Source organism: Rhyacophila brunnea, unplaced genomic scaffold (genome assembly GCF_057557595.1).
Source record: "Rhyacophila brunnea isolate RB1 unplaced genomic scaffold, BYU_Rbru_1.0 scaffold_22, whole genome shotgun sequence".
NCBI classification, from domain to species: domain Eukaryota; kingdom Metazoa; phylum Arthropoda; class Insecta; order Trichoptera; family Rhyacophilidae; genus Rhyacophila; species Rhyacophila brunnea.
The window spans coordinates 24,330,932-24,346,262 of NW_028232882.1; the positions used below are offsets into that span (position 1 = coordinate 24,330,932).

The 15,331-nt window shown below is 37.6% G+C and overlaps 1 protein-coding gene across 3 annotated transcripts in view; it reads left to right on the plus strand.

The window, feature by feature from the left end:
• sn (fascin domain-containing protein singed) overlaps positions 1-15,331 on the plus strand; it is a 163,016-nt gene that overhangs the window by 64,896 nt on the left and 82,789 nt on the right. Inside the window, exons 2-3 of one of the 3 annotated variants that reach the window (XM_085949738.1) lie at positions 6,110-6,385; positions 13,909-14,017. In XM_085949738.1, coding sequence (XP_085805864.1) covers positions 6,133-6,385; positions 13,909-14,017 — 362 coding nt within the window. In that variant the 5' untranslated portion in view covers positions 6,110-6,132. The remainder of the gene's footprint in view (positions 1-6,109; positions 6,386-13,908; positions 14,018-15,331) is intronic. The other 2 variants (XM_085949740.1, XM_085949739.1) reach the window with 2 other exon arrangements.

Sequence of the window (15,331 nt, forward strand, 5' to 3'; positions counted from 1 at the left end):
TGGTGGCGCTGTAGAATGATTCCAAAAACTTTTATTCAATTATAACTACGGGTCTCGAGAGAAAAATATTTCCTCCGTAATGCTGTTTGTATTACGCGTTTCTAAGAATTGGCAATTCTTTCACTCGCATAAGGAATTATAATCCAATTATTAAGGTGACGCATCAGTGAAACGCCAAATAATGTTCAACTGTACGGGCGACGAAAATTTGTACTTGCTTCACATTCATTGAGAGAACGTGGAGTCGGACGCACGTCACTTTGCTGCGTGATGGCGACGGGCCAATTAATTCTAAAATCGTGTAAAGATGACTAAAAACTTTACCCATTTACTTTAAAAAGCAAACATGTCAATGAATATATTATTATTGATACTAATAGAATAATAAACAGAACATAAAATGGACGTATGTTGGATTTATATGAGAAATAATATTTCGTTTGACAGGCGTCAATTTCACCCGCGACCCGCAATCCGCACATCGCCTAGCAACGATCTTTTTAGACCGTGCCTCAACTAATGCATGGCCTTAAGGCTATACTTCAGTTGAGGCATGGTCTAAAAAAATCTTGGCTAGGCGATGTGCGGATTGTGCAAATGACGCGTGCCGAACGAAATATAATTTGTCATAAAAATCCAACATGCGTCCATTTAATGTTATGTTTATTGTTATATTACTAATAATAATAGCATATTCATTGACATGTTTTCTTTTTTAAGTACATACGTCAAGTTTTTTAGTCTTTAAATCTTTACACGATTTAAGAATATTTTCATCCGACGCCATGACAAAACAAATCGACGTGCGGACACCTCGACGGTCTGTCTCCGATTGGCGAATAGTGAGAAATTTCGTCGCACCTACTGTTGAAAATTATTTGCCGTTTTACTGAAGTACGCTCTTAAATTAATATATACAATGAAATTGCTCAAGTCGTTAGAATTATGCTTTTCATTATTGACAATTCAGCTGAAAAGAATTGTGTCAATCTTGACACTTGAGGAAAATGGTCTATGTCGATGAACGTCAGTTTGCACATCTTCTGGAATCGAAAAATACATTAACTAACGCGTAAGACCACTGAACCAGAAATGTTGATTTTTCGTTTAAACATCATTAGTGAAAACGGTGTCGCAGGCTGACGAATTTCAGTAAAGTGACATACTTTATGAAGATGGAGGGGTGAGGAGGGTCTTGTAGGGTTTAGTGGATTTTGGAATCACCTTAATTGTTTCATTTGTTTTCCTGTACGACCCGATTAAAAATACGATTCCTCTTATTTTTCAAATTTAGAATTTGCGTTTATACGTGTATGTTTAATACGTCATCTCTCTGTCTCGTTCTTTCATAAACATTTTCATATGTTTTTCTCTCATGCGTTACAGATAATTTCATAGAGATATAATACATATAAGTAATATAAGGTAATGTGAATGTTTGAATATTTTTGTTGTTGTGAATTTTGACTTACGGGAGGTGCCATTGATTCTCACCCTTTTTATCGTGCTGTCGCAATATGGTTAGGGTGGAAGGTGGAAGCAGGCTATGAAGATCTGACATAATCAGTAAACACTAAACTTTATCAACTATAAATACAAATTACAAATGATGTCAGTTAGTTTTTAAAATTTATTTAAACTCTGCCCAAAGCAAACCATAAAAATATGCTTCCATCTATTCTATTAAATCATACATAACTTTAAATATTCCATAAATAGATTTTTTTTTATATATAGAGTTAAATCAAATTTTAAAAACCATCTACAATTTGTATTCCTAGTTTAATGAAAACAAATAATTATAACTGAAAGAGTGTGTATTATTTTTGTCGGATCTCCACAGCCTACTTCTACTACGGTTTAGTCTAGGCAGAGTTTAATTGAATTTATCAAATTTAATCTGCAATTTGTATTCTTGGTTCAATCCATGGCCCCCACAAGGGGGAGGTTGACAGGGCTCTAGGCTAGGGACCCTGGCTCATGGGGGGTCCGGCGTGGCGATTCGACCAGATGAGTGAGATAAACACACATCACAAATTTGCTCTAATAGTAAAAAAGTCTATTTTCCGTCAATAATGGTTATATTAAAAAAAAAAAAAATATATATATATGACCATGCGATGCAATTTTTAATTGTGTGCCGTTACTTGATAACTCCATAATTGAAGTGGATGTAAGTATTAAATAATTACAAGATAAAAAGAACTTTTTCTATACAATATACATACTCAAACTTGTACTTGATATGAAGTAAATAAAAAACAAACAAACAAAAAATATATAATACTGAAATGTCATTTTGATTTCCATAGTAACGCACGTATATATTAATAATTTAGTTGCTAGGACCACCCACTTAACAACCAATAATAGTGTATTGGATTACGGATTTCTTCCGAAATAACTTTTCGTACAAAACAGAATTAACTGAAAATGAATTCAATTCTGCTTAAAGATGGCTAAAAGTATTAAAAGAATGCATTGGCATCGTGTTCTGATATATTGTAAAAGTTTCAAATGTCCAGCTAGTCAGGAAGTTAGTTAAAAATCGATTGCAAGATTTGTACTGGATAAACAACCGCCGGACAAATAAGAATACGACCTAATAAAAACGTTGTAATGTAAAATACTTAAGGCGATACATCAGTGAAACGGCAAATAATCTTCAACTATAGGCGCGACGAAATTTTGGACTCGCTGCCATTCGGAGAGAGAACGTCGAGCCGGGAACACGTCAATTTATTTCGTGATGGCGACGGGGGTATTAATTCTTAAATCGTGTAAAGATGACTAAAAACGTTACCCATTTACTTGAAAAAGAAAACATGTCAATGAATATATTATTATTGTTACTAATAGAACAATAAACAGAACATTAAATGGACGCATGTTGGATTTATATGACAAATTATATTTCGTTTGGCATGCGTCATTTGCACAATCCGCACATCTAAATGCTATGTGAACACCATTTGGAAAACGCTACTGTAGAGCGTCACACTGCCTTTGACATTAGCGATAGGTAGGGGGGCCGTCAAAGATCCTAGCCTTGGGGCCCGCGTCAGGGGCCATGGTTCAATGAAAATGCATAACAAAGAGTAAGAGTATCGTGCTCTATGTATGTCTCATCTTCACAGTCTACCTCCGCCCTTAGCCACGGATTCCTGGTTTATGGTTAAGGCCATAATACCTCAGTTGAGGCATGCTCTAAAAAGATCGTGGCTAGGCGATGCGCGGATTGCGGGTCGCGGGTGCAAATGACGCATGCCGAACTAAATATAATTTGTCATATAAATCCAACATGCGTCCATTTAATGTTCTGTTTATTGTTATATTAGTAACAATAATAACATATTCATTGACATGTTTTCTTTTTAAAGTAAATGGGTATCGTTTTCAGTCATCTTTACACGATTTAAGAATTAATACCCCCGTCGCCATCACGAAACAAATTGACGTATTCACACCTCGACGTTCGTTCTCCGAGTGCCAGCGAGTCCAAAATTTCGTCGCGCCTATAGTTGAAAATTCTTTGCCGTTTCACTGATGTATCGTCTTAAACAGTTAAAACAACCACGGGGAGAAATCGCGTGATTAAAAATACCCAGTTTACACTAAATTTAAAGCCAACTGCACAAAATAACATAAGCGATTTACTATGTATTTCAAGTCCAACGGGGTCGATGCCGTTCCGCGACTGAAACCCGTTCGACCATCTTGCCCACTCGACTCGACCGACATGTGCTCGATAATCAATTATCTTGTATTACTTAATTGTAGGCTACGTGGCTCGTAATGAAAATCACGAAGTGCCCGCCTGTCTGGCACTGCCTGCAATTTTTGATAATTTTTTATATCGGTAATTTTGCGAACACGAGGAAAGTTATAATCGGTAGCGGTATTTTCAATTTGGATACCGTTCTTTTTTTTTCATCCCGTTAGTGCTCGAGGACTTATTCTTATTGGCGTGTTAATTATTATTGCAATGCAATTATAAAGAATTTTAATAAACTAATTATATTGCCAATTAATAATTAAATGAGTAACTGCATTATAATGTTATAATTCAGCTGCGAGGGGTGGAAGTAGACTGTTAAGATTCGACATAAATAGTGCACAATAAACTTTGTCAGTTATACTTATTTATTTTGTTTTCATTAACGGCCCACATGCTCAGCGTACGTCACACGTGTACCTAACCGATTTTTTTTGAACGGTACATGTTCAAACACGCGCGTTACCATGATCTTACTCCCTACTTCGTTTATCGTTTGTCAATTTATAGCTATGGTCGTATGTTGTAGCTTAGGCACTGGGAAATGCCAATAGAAATGGCGTATTTCAAAAAAATATTACCTTATTCTTAGGTCAATAATTATTATAAAGCAAACATTATTCGTAGAATGTTTATCAAATTTGAATGGTCAAAGACATAGCTTATAATCAGTATCTTTAAAAGTATCTTTAAGTGTGTAAATCTTGCCCATTTTTTGAATAATAATATGCCTAATTCTTGTCAAATTTGGGATCACAGAGATTATCAATATAATTTTTTATTGTAAATATTTCACTAAAATAATGTCGACATAAATTTTACTAATGGTTTTATAAATGCTTTTAAAAATTAATGAATATAAAAAATCTTAACACCACTTCACATGGACGTACTGAAATATGACTATATCCTAAAACATTAGAGCGAAAGGTTTAAAAGAATACTATTTTATGTAATAAAAATACTTTATGCAGTCATCAAATGTTTAAAATAAATATATAGGATACTAAGGCTTCAAAATTATGTAAATAGATTATCTACAACGTTTAAGGAATGTCCAGGATTATGCTTTTAAAATAGCATAAAAGCTCCATTTTGACGTACGCTGAGCATGTCCCCCCTTAAACTCAATTTGTGTATGGCAAATACACAATATATTGTTTTTCAATTAGTGTATGAGTCAGAGTATGGACCTAATAGGTTGGGCAAGTGGCTGACATCCATTTCTCGTAAAAACAAAATCTGTTAATACAAACCTCCACTCTGTGGAGGCCCATATGATCCTATTAGGATCGGACAAGGTCGAAAAAAGAATATAATATGCAGATGGTGCTGGTTAGTTTTTAAAATTCAATAATAATTGAATCCAGCATAAACCAAACAATAATAGTTTAGGTATGCTATGGGCGTTCCGATAAAATAGTGCACACTTTTTCAGTCACTTTTATTTGTTTTCGTTGAATTAAAAATATTACAGATGGTGTTGGTCAGTTTTTGTTAAATTCATTAAGCCCTGACTAAACCAAACCACAATCGATAAAACATAATCTTCTATCTATAAAATATATAAAATGATGTACCTATGGTATAATGGCATAATTTTAGATATTTTATAGATAAGCGAATATTGTTTTATTATTATCTACTATGGCTTTTGGATTAGGCAGGATTTACTTGAATTTTAAAAACTAACGAATAGGTATCTACCTATAGTCTTAGTTCAATGAAAACAATTGATACGTTTGACTAACAAAGTTTAGTAAGTATGCACTATTTATGTCAGATTTTAACAACCTACCTCCACCCTTCAGCACTGTGTTATAATATTACTAGCTTAAATACCTGGCTTCGCACGTGGTTGCCTAATTGATCGATATACATTTATCTTCCTTAACTAAAAAGTTAATTTGTATTTAATAAGTTGTAATTAATAAGTAAAGTAAAAAAAAATAAGTAGACAATAATTGCATTCTTCAATATTAAAGTAGGTATATTACCCACGATGGCCGCGCGGGTGAAGCGCGGGTCTATAGCGTTGTGGATCCTAGGTTCGAATCCTGGGTCTGTCAAATACACATATTGTTTTTCAATTTGTGTTTGAGTCAGGTTATGGACCTAATAGGTTGAGCAAGTGGCTGACATTAATTTCTCGTAAAAGCAAAATCTGTCAATACAAACCTCCACTCTGTGGAGGCCCATATGATCTTATTAGGATTGAAAATGGTCGGAATATTAAAGTATCTAGGCATACAACATGTCAAAAGGAAAATAATGGTGCAATTTTAGATGATCGTATTAACTGGAGATAATAATTGAATTTTCTCTTCATTGCAGGCAGTGCCGATTCCCTAGTCACCATGGCTACCAACGGTCATAATGGTCACCACCTGAACGGCTCGTCCAACGGCGGCGCGTCTACCGGCGACATCATCACCCAGAACCAGCAGCGCGGCTGGTGGACAATCGGCCTGATCAACGCCAGGTACCGCTACCTCACAGCGGAGACCTTCGGATTCAAGATCAACGCCAACGGCACCTCGCTGAAGAAGAAGCAGATCTGGACGCTGGAACCGGCGTCCAACGCGGGCGACAGTGAGTCCTCGTCCATCGGTAGATTAATGTTTTTATTTTGTCTTGTTCTGCTGAGATGCTTGCGGGTTGGTGATCTCCCCTTAACAAAGCTTGGACACAGGTCGTATGGATTGAAATGTCACTAATATAATAACGCCTACCCAAATCTTCTTCGCTGATTATCTCCAATTGTTCAACATAAGTTATTTATTCTATTTAATCGATCCAGCCGTGAAAGGCAGTGGCGAAGGGTGGAGTTAGGGCAGCGCTCGAAATGGAAAAGTTTAGGAACCGGAGCGCTCGACAATATGCTGAAGATATTTACATATATAATTTTTATATATTTTATAAAAATAAATATGTTAGATTTTCTATTATAATATGGCCTACCTAGCTCAGACGGTCAAAATATTTTTTTCAACGAGACGGAGCGATAATTTTACCGATGTCACGAACCGGAACGGCGCTCCGGTCCATTTCGAGCCCTGAGGTAGGGTGTTAAGATCCGCCATAAATAGCGCACATTAAACTTAGTTAGTCAAGGGTATTTGTTTTTCTTGAACTAAGACTACAATTTACATATGGTGTCGATTAGTCTTTAAAAACCAATTAAACCCTGCCTAAGCCAAACTATAATAGTTTTGGTATACTTTGGGCGGTATCACAAAACTGTGCACACTTTTTCATTCATACTTATTTGTTTTCGTTGGATTAAGAATGCATACCTATAACATATCACATATTGTTGGTTCATTTCTTTAAATTCATTAAACCTTGCCTATGTAACCAAACTATAATAGATAAAAAAAATATTATTTTATCTATAAAATATCTAGTTATGCACGATTTAATTGCATAATTTTAGATATTTTATAGACTGATTTTCGGACCCTGCGATTATCTGTATTAATGGCACCCAATTCGAGCAAGTCAGCAGCTACGTCTATCTCGGACAGCAGGTACCCATAGACGGAAGCATGCACGATGAAATTGCTCGCAGAACAAAGCTGGGATGGAGTGCTTTTGGACGTCTGAATAGTATGTTCAAAAATGACCTACCATTATGTATTAAGCGTAGGGTGTTCAACCAATGTGTGCTGCCCGTGCTCACGTATGGCTGCGAGACGTGGACCCTCAACACGAGAGATGTCCAAAGGCTAAGAGTCGCACAGCGAGGCATGGAGAGATGTATGTTGGGCATCACGCGAAAGGAGCGTAAGAGAAACGAATGGGTTAGGAAGCAGACAGGAGTACGCGATGTAATAGACCAATAAATAGCCAAACAGCTAAAATGGAGATGGGTGGGGCACATTCCTCGCCGAAAGGACGGCCGCTGGACAAATGCCGTCATCCAATGGTACCCAAGGGGCACGAAACGGCCACAGAGTCGCCATAAAAGCCGCTGGATTGACGAACTGATAAAGTTCGGTGAAAATACGTGGCAGCGAACGACACAGGACCGAGAGAGTTGGAAGAAGCTTGGGAAGGCCTTCATCCAGCAGTGGATTGAGCCCGGCTGACTATGATGATAGATAGACGAGTATTTTTTACTAATTATTTATTATGGCTTGGTTTCGCAGGGTTTAATTAAATTTTATAAACTAATCAACACCATCTGTAAATTGTAGTCGTATTTCAATGAAAACAAATACGTTTGACTGACAAAGTTTAGTGTGCATTATTAATGGCGGATCTTAGCAGCCTACCTCCACCATTCGCCACTGGTGAAAGGATACCCTTGATTCTAAATTCAAACGCATATTTACAGTAGGCAGTTGTATTAACTGTCGTATCGTCCATTGAAAATACTTCAGAAGGTAACTGGCTTATTTTACGATAGAGTTAATCGTAACCAAGATTGAAGACAGTGACAGAACGGAACTACAACTTTACTGTGGGTGTATTCTATACTTCAGTGGTTAACTTTCAAAACTGGACTTGTCCCATATATCCCGAAAATGAGTTATTATCGGAATACCATTCTATAACCTCATACACACTTTGTTGACTTTCAAAAATAGCCACAACACACCAATTTCATATTGTAAAGAGGTTTCAAAAAGTAGTTTGACATTCAAATAGGAACACGTCCAACGTTGTTGACATTCGAAATGAGACATGTCACTTTCAGCTAATGGCGGGACTGTATTGAGTCACGTGACCAAGTATGTTGTCATACAATCTGACAGTTTGGCTTTTGTCGCGTGCGTGTTTTCGCTCTGTGTTTTTATTTGAAAAGTTCATTTATCTCTGAGGAGTGAATAGTGGACATGTCCAGTTTTGAAAAATAACCACTGACTTATTGACTGCTAAAGTGATAAATATTATCTAACTAGGGTAGCACTTATTGTAACAATTACAATAAATTGGTTGTAATTGTTGCAATAAGTGCTATATTTTAACAGCACCTCTCTTGGGTATGATAAAATTCAGAGCGAAAATTATAATATATTAATAGAAATAATATAATATGTGATAATTACTATCACTTTATCACTTTAGAGGGCTCGCACATCAGAACTCGCCGCATGCGTCTGACGATGAATTCGTCGATGTGACGTCATCGTAAACCAAGAAATAAACGTTATCAAATGGAGCTTCGCAGATTGGCCGATGCAACTGCGACGCTGCGACGCTCCTGCATGCGACGAATTGCATTTGCTAGAGCCTGCATGTCGATTTCGAAAAACGTCGACTCCGCGCATGCGCACAGCCGCACAATCGGCCATTTCTGTCCCTGTCTCTGTCTACACTGTCATTGCTCGCTCATCGCTGGTCACCGCGTTTGACGTTTGTTCATACAATCAACACAATAAAAATGGCAGACGAGAGACTTCTCCTTTTTCGTGTTTGACGTTTGCCGCTAGGCAGATGTGCGAGGTTGTAGCATGCAACATTCGGCGGCGGTCTCGGAAGTTTTGATTTATGGCCATCAGGCACACAAGGCGAGTTGTGATGTGCGAGCCGGCTTAGCGGTCGATAGTCGCCTTGTGTATAGGATAGACCCGCTGCTATCGAAGCGGTAATGTCGTTTGTGGAGCTGCGACAAGATTATTTCCTTGCCCTATCTAGCATATTTTTGTCAATGATAGTTGGCAACACTGTTCCAGTCGAGCGCGACACTACATCTCTATGCAATACTGTCGCATGTCGTTATATGAGTAGATAGTATGTATATATTATAACTCATCGTAGTTTTTGTATACCTAATCGTGTTAATTTTAACCATTAAAGTTATCAGTTGCCATGACCAACTAACCATGAATACCTATACTAATAATGATATAACCCGATATGGGATCCAAGCGGTGGCGCATCCAGGGTGGGGGGGCAAGGGGCCCTGACACCCCCCAAACATGAAAATTATCAGAATGATTTTAAACATTGAAATTGAAAGCCAATAAACTATACCCTTGGGCTTAGACAAATAAAAACACAGCAAAAAATGATTTGTAATTCTCCAGCACCCTTTTTAGAAAAATTTCTTAAATTTTAATTTCTAACAAAAATTTTGAAACACTTATGTCAGCGTGTCGGGTTGACCAGATAAGTGAGATAAACACACATCATAAATTAGCTTTAATAGTAAAAAAAGCTATTATACTTCATGGCCATGAAAATTTTCAATTAATTTTATAATTGTGCAATATATTTTTTGACTATTATGTTTCGATACTCGACAGCTCCGTTATTAAAGTAGATGTATTAAAAATCGTCAATAATTCACTGTATAAGTACCCTTAATTTGAATTAAAACACATTTTGAAAAATGTTAATGTTGTGCTTCACACTGCCTTTAATCTTAGATGTAGGTATGGGGCCCGGCAAATATCCTAGCCTGAGGTCCTTTTTCAGGATGTGGGGACCATGTTGTAGGTACACCGAGTGCAATAGACAAAAGACCGATAAACGAGAAATTAGGCTGTGAAGAAGAAAAAGAGCCTATGGGACTAATTAACATTCTCCTCCTTGCCCCCCCCCCATATTAAATCCTGGGTGCGCCACTGGATCCAAGTGCTTTCGCCTTTAAGCTATCGACCTATCTATGATTCATGCAAATTATTTATTTCATTTATGTTTAACCTGGGGTGCTTCAAATTCTACCAATCAGAAGCCAATCTGCATTATGATCAATTAAGGTAAACGGCAGTACTAACTTAATCGTAACTTCGTCGTAAAGTGTCTACATGTGTTAATATTAATTTAATTTTGTTCGTCATGAGACAGAGTTGACATTTGATAGTTTTTGCAAGAAAAGAATACGGCGACTTGTGGTGTGCCGGCCAGATGCTGCCAAATTGAATTTTATCCAAACATACGAGATGCAAAATAATTAATTATGTTATTACTCAGACGAGGAACGGCTTAGAAACCAGCTGTGGGAAGGGAAGTCTGGCTAGGTAGGTGCTTACTGCTTAGGTACTTTTTTTAAAAATCTGTCCGTAAGGCCCGTTTCAGACGGGATACCGGTGTCGCGCTCGATATAATATAGAAGGCCTTTGAATTCGAATAAAGGAGCCTTTGCATTATGTTTATGAACGCCCCAGAGTTAATGAGTCAACGCGTGTCCGGTACACTTTTCCGTCGGCCGCTACATTCTCAAGCCGCCGATACACTTTTTTTTATTACCGCAGCCAGTTTTATCTTCTAATTTATAACGCGAAATTATGCGTTTACTCATTAGCTCTGGGTCGTTCGTAAACATAATACAAAGGCCTCCTATATTATTCCGCGACACCGGAAAACCGTCTGAAACGGGCCTAAGTCTTTAATGTAAGTAGGTGGAGGGCATCATTTTGTATGTAAGACAATTCGTTAAAACTACTTATCATAATATCGCTATAAATTTACGTGTACAAACGACATGACGCGTTGTATAAAACAGCTTCACATATTGAATGAGTACTGCCTGTTGTGTGAATTTAATCGATTATAACAATTATTATAATTAGACAGTGATATAATTTGTAATATGCCTTCAGTAGTAGTAAATGTATAGGTAAGTACCTAAGTTATTTTTTATTAAATAATTTAAAACTTACTTTACCTTCTTGAATAATTAAAATCTCGCTTCGTGGCTCCCTGCCGTGTGTAGATGGAGAGTTTCCCATTTTTTCGGTCTACCGTTTTGTTTTACAGCATAGATTTCATCAGTACTTACCCATTATAAGGTCAGCCAAAAATTACACTTAAAACTACCTACTTAGAATATTTTTTTCTTATCTACGCGTACCACACAAAACATAAAATGACGCATGTTGGCGTAAAGCCACTTAAATGAGATGTTCGTTCATATAAAGGCAGAAGGGTTGCCCACTTAAAAACACATAACATGACGCATATTTGATGTTGATTATTGCATAAAGCGTATAGCTTCTGAGCAAAAAAACTAGTATTGTTTATTTTGAGCAAAATCGTGTTAAAAAAGTTGTTGCAATCGTTCGCATATGCAGGTGGTTGTCGAATATGCATGGCCTAACAGTCATATTTTTAGGATCTTTAGTGTCTGTTTATGTCGTCTGCGCAGTTCTTGTACTTTATTTAAAGCAAACATTGAATGCCTTAGATTTTTGCACCAATTCACGAGTGACACGGGTCTTCTACTGACAAAGGCCTTGGGTGTTGTGTTGCGAGGAACCAAACTTTTAAGAGGGTTATTCGAGAACTCCCGGGAAAAACGTACTAAGAACGGATATTACCGCTTGCTAGTTAAATGCAGTTTAATAATCAAACTGCGACGTGTTCTTCTTTGTATAACATAACATACAAGATGAGTTTATCTGCCATTTAGTTGTTGTTAACTGATTACGCCGCGCTAATTTTCGCGACCGTCAACTAATAGAATCGCATCTCTTGTTATATCAAAACGTTACACTCAGAATGGGTTCATTGTTGAGAACAGTAATTGCATGAAATTACACACACCGCTTTGATTCACGCCATTTGTAATGTAGCTGTCACAGAGAGCCGCATTCACTGCAGTAATTATTTAGTAAGTATACACTCACTTAATTGCGTACTCGCTCTTATTAATTTAAGGCACGCGTTGTAAAACAGAAGGCGTCTTTCATTTCGTAACGCGACATGCCGGTAGTCGCATGGTTGGCGTGCATTGTCTTCTCGCGCATAGTGTCACCACGCGCACAAGGGGTTAAATACTAATCGCTTTTTTTTATTAAATGATAACGACAAGTTCATCACGGGCGGCCTTGCTTAAGCCGCGTTGACACGGTCCAAGTACGATCCAAGTAGACTTGGATAGGAATAATTAGTATGAAGATGTCTCATCCAAGTGACAGCTTCATACTATTTATTCCTATCCAAGTGCACTCGTATGTGACATCTTCATACTAATTATTCCTATCCAAGCTACTTGGACCACCGCGTCCTACTCATCCAAATTAACTTGGATAGGAATAAATAGTATGGAGCTTTCACTTGGATAGGAATAAATAGTATGAAGCTGTCACTTGGATGAGACATCTTCATACTAATTATTCCTATCCAAGTCTACTTGGATCGTACTTGGACCGTGTCAACGCGGCTTTATCTATTCTGATATACAAAAGACTGCAATCGACGGCTATCGAGGGTAGTTTTTCATATTTTTATATTCAAATTGTATAATTTTTGCAATAAGTTAGTTGTATTGTTGCGATGAGTGCTATGTTTGCTGTGCTAAATTATAGAGCGAGATAGACAGTTTTGACTGTTTGTTTAGAGGTTTAGACGGTTAACTTATTGTAAAAATTATAATACCTCAATACAAACATATTATGAAAAACTAGCCTCGATAACCGCCTATAGCGGCCGATAGCAGTCTATAGAATAGATGCGCTAGTAGTTTAATTATTAGGATCACAAACCGTCTCGGATTGGCCGGGACTGTCCCGGAACGGGAGTCACTGTCCAGAATTATAGGATCTATTCACTACCATTATATACCTATCACTATTCGCAATCATGTAGTTTATTAAATCATTGGAACGAATGGCAGATATTATATTACTTGGCAGTAATATAAGGTCCATTCTACCCAAGGCGTTAGCCCACCGGCCGGCCGTCTAATGGGCGCGCAGGCTTAGCCGCTCCGTCTTGTGGAAAAAAATAGCGTTCCGGTTCGTGAATTGTCCATCTAAAGTAGGTAGGTTATGTAACACGGAAGTCGAGCACACTTGAATATTTTCAGAAAAATTATCGAACCCTCACGGTTCATCGAATTTTCCATCTCGAGCTCTAATTTCGGACTATGTTAGCAGTACTATTTCAATTTATTTGTCGGACTCCGGAGCCCTGATGAATTCTGGTGCTCTGGGGTATAACCCCTTTAGCCTTATTATTAACCCGGCCCTGGATCTCCATACAGATATTGTATTATAACGAATAAATTAATTGTTGGATGTGTACTTGCTTATGACCGTGACTGTGTATTTATTTTTATTTAATTGTCTTTTCTTATTTCTTGCTTATTTATCTGCTTTTCTTTCGCTGTGATTCGTTGGTTTCAATTGTATTTTTAATATAAAAAATCACTGGACTTATTTATTGTGCTTTCTTCGCAGGTATCATTTACCTCCGATCTCACCTGGATAAATACCTGGCCGTGGACTCATTTGGCAACGTCACATGCGAGAGCGAAGAAAAAGACCCCGGCAGCAAATTCCAGATCAGGTATGTTTGGCCGTATTTTTCACCACTATGTTTCCTACTCCATACGTACACGTAGACAAGAGCTCTCTTTATCAGCTATCAAGAGATAATTTATTTCAAAACTGCGTCGTTAAATCAAGCTGTCTCAAGAACCGACTTGATCTCCAATAGGTATGCGTAAAAGATTATCACACCCCGTCTAGGCAAATCATCATTTGCCTTCCATGACAACGATGCATATACAGCAGAACTTTGATATAACTGACAAAATATCTGGTTAAATGTAAAAAATGTTAATCCTGCTAATGTTCGTGTCCGGAAACTTGTACGTATGCAGTTCGTCGTATCTTACTTCACCGTGAAATGTAGTATCGGAAATATATGGCCGTATATTAAAGACCGTCCAACCTCTTTGGGTCGTATAGTCATGGCCTCCACAAGGGGGTGGGGGGGGGGGGCTGGCAGGGCTCTATCCTGGGGGCCCGGCGAGGCGAGTCGACCAGATAAGTGAGATAAACACACATCACAAATTTGATTCAATATTAAAAAAGGCGCTATTTTCCTTCAACAATATTATTATTTAAAATTATGTGGTTGTACGATACAATTTTCAATTGTGTATCAATACTCGACATCTCCATAATTCAAATGGATGTATTAAAATATACAATAAAACACTAAATGTACACATTATTTTTTCCGCGTACACCATTTGGAAAACGCTACTGTAGAGCGGCACACTGCCTTAATCCTTAACGATAGGTAGGGGGGGTGCCAAAGCTCCTAGCCTGGGGGCCCGCTTCACGATGTGGGGCCCATGCGTACAGTAGTGACATAAATTGTATGCCTAAATAAAATACGGTTCTTGTCGGTCTACTCTTTACAAGGAGCCAGCAGCAAACAAATTTTGAAAATAGCCGATATACAGGATTATTTGTTAGGTTAGGTTTTCATTCTTGAATTCATGAATTTGGTCAAAATCAGCTATGAAAATTGAATTAATGTTCATATTGAATCTAATAAAATTGGAGACAGTATAGTATACGGTCTTCTCTTTCCGTTAAGAAAGCTTACGGCGAATTGTGCCACGGTGAAATGTTTTACGTACAAGTTACATGTAACCGCTAATGTTTCGGTCTCATTCCTGTTCTTCTGTCACTATTGATTGTTGGATTGGAAGTTTGTCCTCACTAGCTAAATAGCAACGATGTTCTAATATATGTATATCTATACAAAAATCAAGTCGTGAGTAACTCGGCTCGCTAGCGCAGTAAATCTAATTTATTTGGCGTAAATGACATTTATCCCGCGTCATCGGTATTCCCCGAGGGGCTC